This window comes from Papaver somniferum, chromosome 9, assembly GCF_003573695.1.
Source record: "Papaver somniferum cultivar HN1 chromosome 9, ASM357369v1, whole genome shotgun sequence".
NCBI classification, from domain to species: Eukaryota; Viridiplantae; Streptophyta; class Magnoliopsida; order Ranunculales; family Papaveraceae; genus Papaver; species Papaver somniferum.
The window spans coordinates 93,648,976-93,655,897 of NC_039366.1; the positions used below are offsets into that span (position 1 = coordinate 93,648,976).

General features: G+C 34.5%; 1 protein-coding gene across 1 annotated transcript; it reads left to right on the plus strand.

The window, feature by feature from the left end:
* The first annotated feature begins 5,620 nt into the window (after positions 1 to 5,620).
* LOC113312288 (CLAVATA3/ESR (CLE)-related protein 22) lies at positions 5,621 to 5,989 on the plus strand. Its single transcript, XM_026561050.1, has one exon. The coding sequence runs from the start codon at positions 5,621 to 5,623 to the stop codon at positions 5,987 to 5,989; it is 369 nt and encodes a 122-aa protein (XP_026416835.1).
* Positions 5,990 to 6,922: the final 933 nt, after the last annotated feature.

Consider the following 6,922-nt stretch of genomic DNA (forward strand, 5'->3'; position numbering starts at 1 on the left):
ATATATTGAATAACTCAATAAATATGTTGGTGGAGAGGTTAGCACTCACGACACCATTTCCTTGCAGAGTGGCGTCACATCAGATACAAGGTTTTACGATTTTAACCCTAAGCTAAAAACCACCATCAAGAATGGGATAACGATTTTCTTGAAGTGCACGATTCTTTAGTAGATGTCTGCACTCTGTCAATATCTTGTGCCAATAAACATGATGGTTTTTCTTGGGTCCTAACTAATATTTATGGACCGAATCATATTTTTGGGAAGAATTGGACGACATATGCAAATCTTGGGACTTATATTGGTGTTTGGGTGGAGACTTTAACACAATTAAGAATTGTGATGAAAAAAGAATTGCAACAAAATCACAAAGATCATGAAGGATTTTACCAATTTCATCTTTGATCATAACCTCATTGATCTCCCATTAAAAGGATCTAGATATACTTGGTCCAATGGTCAATCCAATCTCGTTATGAGCGGATTAGATATATTTCTTCTTTCCCCATCTTTTGAAACTCATTTCTCTTTAGTCTCTCAACTTTCCAAAGCTGGACCCACCTTAGATCAAGTTCATATACACCTAGATATCTCAGATCCTTTTTAGGGACCTAGTCCTTTCAGGTTTGAAGTAATGTGGTTTTTGGAGAATGGTCTTTTACAACTCCTAGAAGAGTGGTGGTTGTCTTTCTTTTTTACAGGTAATCCAAGTACAGTTTTATGGTTGAAATTGAAGGCTTTAAATGAGATGCTAAAAGTTTGAAATAAAGATACTTTTGGTCACACCAACTCAAATCTTAAGCATATACTTAAAGAAATTCAATTCTTCGATACTCTGGTTGAAGAAATTATCTTAGATGAAGTTCAACTGGCAGAGAAACTAAAACACAAAGCTGAATTTGAGAAGGTGACTTAGATGGATGAAATAACAATGAAAGATTAAGTCTAATAGTAAATGGTTGCAAGAAGGAGATATAAATACCTCATTCTTTATTAGTCAAGCTACTGCTAGAAGGAGACACAATAGGATTAGGTAATTATATATTGGGAAGGAATTGGTGTCTGATGGATTCACATTACAAGATCATGTTGTTAACTTCTACACTTATTCACAGAATAAGAAGTTATTAGGCCTACTTTGGATGGTGTTGAGTTTGAAAGCATCATCAACATTGAATATGATATCCTTGATACAACTTTCACTGAAGAATAAGTCATATAAGCTATCAAAGATTTGGGACAAGATAAGGCACCTGGTGCAGATGGCTATCCAATAATGTTCTTTTTAAGGTGTTAGAGTTTCATCAAACAAGATATTATGAAAACAATTAGAGAATTATGTGAGCATGGTAGTATTGATTTTAAGCATAATTCTATATTCATAACTTTAGTTCCTAAAAAAGATTATGTAGAAACTGTAAAAAATTGCAAGACAATTTGTCTTATTACTAGCATGTATAAGATCATTGCTAAGGTTCTTACCTCTAGAATTAAATTAGTCATGCCAAAGATTATTTCCCTTGTTCATTGTGCAAACATTGAAGGAAGACAAATAATATATGGTACTTTAATTGCAAATGAGCTAGTTGATTCTAGATTGAAGTCAAGAAATGCTGGTTTGATTTGCAAGATTGGTCTTGAGAAGGCTTTTGACAGGGTAAACTAGAAGTATCTGGAATTTATTTTACAACAGATGGGTTTTAGTAGCAAGTGGTGCAGTTGGCTCAAATTTTTTTACTGCACAACAACTTTCTCAGTGTTAATTAATGGTTCATCTTTTGGCCATTTTGGTAGTTCTAGAGGTGTCAGACAAGGCTGTTCACTTTCACCTTTACTCTTCAATGTGTCTATAGAAGGTTTCTCAAAGTATCTAGATAGGGCAACAAGTTTTAAATATGTTTACTGGTTTTAGTGTTTCTCAAAATGGATTAGTATTAAGTCATTTACATTATGCTGATAACACAATCTTCTTTATAGATAACAAGAAATAGGGGCTCACAAATATTTTCTCCATACTTCACTGCTTTGAGTATATTGCAGGTTTAAAAGTTAACACCTCTAAAACTAGAATTATTGCTATTGGAGAAGTACCTCTTTTAGATGTTTGGGAAAGAGAGTTGGGCAGTGCCACAGATACAATACCTTTTATGTACTTGGTCATGCCTTTCGGTGCAAAAGCTTCTTCTAAAAATATATGAAATCACATTATAGAAAGGTTTGAAGCCAAACTTTATATGTGGAGACAAGGAAAACTTTCAAAATGAGGTAAACTAGCTCTACTGAAATGTATCTTTACCTCTTCTACCCATGTATTATTTCTCATGATACAGGGCACTTATTTCAGTCATTAATATCTTAGAAAACAAGATGAGATGCTTTTTGTGGGAGAAAAAATCTAGTTCTAAAACCTCTCATCTGGTAAACTGGGATCTGGTTCTTACTTCAAAAAAAAAAAAAAGAAGGGGTGGACTAGGTGTACTTAATTTAAGACTAATGAATCAAGCTCTTTTAGCTAAGTGGTTTTGGAGGTTTGGGATGGAGAAATCTCATCTTTGGTATAAAATTATTGTGGAAAAATATGGTTCTTTATTCTATATTGGGTACCTGAAAGAGTTAAGAAGCCACATGGAGTCTCTTGTTGGAGAACTATTGCTCAGATGAATATTGGATATCTTCTAACTCTAAGTTGTGTTTACATTCTGGTTCACAAATTTCTTTCTGGCATGATAAATGGGTAGATGATTCAATTTTGGATGAGAAGTTCCTTATTCTCTACAAACTTGACAGATTAAAGGATGGCAATGTTGCAGTTCATACTTCTGGAGATGGAGCATGTAATTTTAATTTCAAAAGGGTACTTTCTAACTCTGAAGTCAATCAGCTAGCCTCTGTTTTTCTCATTATCGGATATACTCCTCCTTTTTTAGACAGTTTACCAGATACTATAAGATGGACCCTTGATTCGTTTGGAGTTCTTCTGTCAAATCTTTGTATGCAAACTTGATTGCACGTGATGGTGTGGATAATTTCCCCTGGAAATTTATTTGGCAAGCCTGCATTCCTCCTAAAGTTAATTTTTCGATGTGGTGCGCTATTTATGGGATGCTCAACTCAGTAGACATGCTTCATCGAAAAGCTTGTATTCTTTCTGGTGATAGTACAGAATCTCAGGATCAAATTCTTATCCACTGTAAAGTTGTGCATACTGTGTGGTCTGCTCTAAATCCAAACAAAGAATGGGCGTGGGTTTTTCCTAGTTTCATGCATTCACTAGCACTACCTTGGCCAAACAATTGCATTTCTGGCAACTTAGGAGAGGTGGTATGGAATTTAATTCTTGCGGTTATTATTTGGACGTTGTGGAATGAGAGAAGTAACCGTATTTTTCAAGAAAAGTACAACTTCAAAACTGATGGGGACTTATGTGATAATGCAAAAATTCTGGTACTCTCTTGGACAGCTGCAGCTGGAAAACAATTGCACGCAAATTTTTCTCATACGGTGTTAAATTGGCAAACTGTAATCATTAATTTGTTTTTGCTTGTCTTTCTCTTTTGCTACCTCTTGTGGCCTATCTGTATATTCTTTCTTAATTTAATAAAATTTCTCCTCCTATCAAAAAAAAAGAAAAAAAAAACAACAGTTACTTATCATCTTCAAAAGGAAACTTGGATCTGGAGCTCCTAAGCCACGTATAACTATTGACGGTTGGATACAACGGAAGCACTCGACTGGTCTATGAATTTAGCCAGAGAGAAATGTTTTCAGATAAATGATTATGATTGTTAGCTAGATTTAAGGTTCTGAAGTTTACTGATTTTATAAAAATGCACAAATACCCTCAATTTTATTGATTTAGCTGGTGAGAAATGCTTTCAGATAACTCGAGCATGATTGTAAGTCAGATTAAGATTAAGAAGTTTATTGAAATTATAAAAATACACCAGTGCCCTTAATTGAATTTGCGACCAGTATTTGAATACATGGCGCTAAAAAAAAACACATATGAACAAAGACATCTATGGACTATAGTGGCAATACTGTGCCATAAAAATAAGTCATCATCAAAATCATTTGCTTCAAGAATGATTAAATTTTAATTATGCATATCATGGTTGGTAGTCAAAAAGGGAATGCCAACGAACCATTATCGATTAAAGCAACTTGCATAAGGATATATGTATATAGAAAAAAGTTTTCCATGTTGATTTTCAACATATACGTGAGAAACAACTTAACAAGGTGCCGTGATTTTCACCCAAATACACTCACTAAATCAAGAGTCTCTCCTTTCTTTGTGAAAAATAACAAAGGTGATATAAGAAGTTAAGAACATCATCATTCACTGAAAGAAAGAAATAAAATAGGGGGGCTACCCGATTACCATGTCCATCCCATTTTTACACTATACCGTATTAGAAATCTCCGGGCCTAACTAATCTCGAAAACCGACTGGTAAGGTTAGGGTTACCCATAGCTTATTAAGCATGGATTCTAGGTTGCCCTAGACGATATGGTACTATTTAACACCCCCCTCAACGACTAGGGCTACACTGAACTGATGGGTATGACAGCTGCTGACTGGGCTACACTGATGGGTGATACGGAAACCACGGACACACGGATGGACATCGGTGGGTTGAGAAGGGCCTGGCTCTGATACCAAGTTAGAAATCCCCGAACCTAACTAACCTCGAAAACCGGTTTGCAAGATTAGGGTTACACAAGACTTATTAAGCATGGATCCTAGATTGCCCTAGGCGATGTGGTACTATTTAACAATCGACATAGAAAGCTATAACCGAGTGTGCTTCTACTGCGATATCCCCCAACAATTTTTAACACTCTACTAATGACATTTGCTTAATATGCTATCAATGATCAAATTATGCTATCAATGATCTAACATTTTAGTGTGCCTTTACTTTTGATCATTTTTAACGTGTATGGTAAGGCAGCAATCGTGAGCGTAGTCAAAAGACTTATGTTTATGATGCTGGGTTGCTGCGTTTTAATCGTATCGTAAATGTAGAATCATACAACTTCTAGTAATATAATAACCGCACTTCACATAACCCAACCAGTCAGAGTAGAAAGAAACCAAAAGCATCTCTCTTTCCCATAGCAGTTAGTTGTTACTATATGCTTGTTTTTTAGGTTAAGGTTATGGAGATTATTGGTCGAGATATATTGGGCTCTGAATTTAGTATCCAAAGAAGGTTCCAACGACAGCTTCTGCACCAAATTTAATCACAAACATATTAAACAAGCACCAATACCTATGCATTTTGACTCTCTCTCTTTCAATTGACTCCGAATCATCTTCTTCTTCTTCTCATCAGATTCCAATGCAACTTCTTCCGAAGACAAACAAAACAAAACAAAAACAACACACACATCTACACAAAAGTATACAAAATATTTAATCCCTTTCCTTTTCAATGTACTTACTTTTTCACTTGGATGAGATTTCAAACTTGCCTTTCTCCTTACATTCCTAGAACCTTTCTACTTAAGCTACTCTTTTTAAGGAAGAAGATACAGTACGAATAGTTCATAAACCTCTCTCTCTCTCTCTCTAGTTTTCATCTTGTTTTTGGTTTTGGGGATTTTTGAAACTATGGTTTGGGTCATGATCAGTAGGAGATCAAGATTGAGAACAAGTATGAGAAAGAAGATTGTTATTATCTGTAGTTTGTTTCTACTTGTATTGATAAGGTTACAGTACTTGGAAACTTCAGCTTCATCATATAGAGTTGAAGCTACTAGTAGAATGTTATTGTTTACAAATAATGATAACTCTTCTAGATCAGGAAGCAGCCAAGAAGATCAAGATCATCATTTTAATACAATTGATGATAAATCCAGGAATGAGTTTCATTTTAATGGAAGCAACGACAATACTACCGATGAAAATGGTGGTAGTTTATTTGATGCTGATAAGAGAAGAATCCATACTGGTCCAAATCCACTACATAACAAAAGATAAGTACTACTAAATTTTATGAGCTAGATATATAGATTTCAGTTTTGTTTTTGTTCCAAGTTATACTTAAATTATTTTATTAGTATAAAAATCTTGATATGTAGTACTATCATTTTTGCAATCTTTATGATTCTTGGTGATGATCAGGGTTTTGTTGGGATTTGTATGGACATGATTCTTTGTTTGAAACACAAAATCTGTCAATGTATATATGAATTTTTGAAGGGATAATGTATGAAGTATACCCAGAAATTTTGAGTTAAATATATTCAAGTTCATATCATATATTCTTGCTCTGGCTAATTCATCAGTGATTAATTTCCTCAGTATAATGGGGTCACTGGGATCTTGTTATTGAATTTCATGGTGTTGGTGGTGGTGGTGATATGATATTATTGCCTTTTATCTTGTTGGTTGGTACTTTGATATTATCATTCATTTGCTCATTTAATTTACTGGGCATAGCAGTATTTTGCTGGTGGTGAGTTACTGATGAGTTTTCCTTTTTTAGTTTTCTTTTCAATGATATATTATGGACAGATTTTGAATTTATTTCTTTGTGTATTGATCTTTTGTTAGTCTTTACTAAAAACAAATTAAACAGATATGAAATGTATATATGAGGTTGATTAAAGGCTTTGAAGTGGAGTTGTTCATGACTAGTTAGTTGCTGAACTAGGTGGGACTCATCAGTACCCGAACCACTAAAATCATGGTGGGGCACATCTCCGTAAGGTCACAGATTACACTCTGATAGGGACAAGTACAAAAGTCACTATTAGATATCTTTGTATACCGGTTGGAACCAGGTGAACATCAGCCAGTGGATGGCCCCAATTATTTATTTATTTTAGTTTTACCGGCTAGTGGAGATTGATTGTTTTATTTTTAAGTAGATGTAGCTTGAATCTTAAATCATGTTTTCATCTAACGTTG

What these genes read in the sequence shown, in the direction of transcription:
- LOC113312288 (XM_026561050.1), top strand. Translation starts at nt 5,621, where the DNA reads ATGGTTTGGGTCATGATCAGTAGGAGATCAAGATTGAGAACAAGTATG.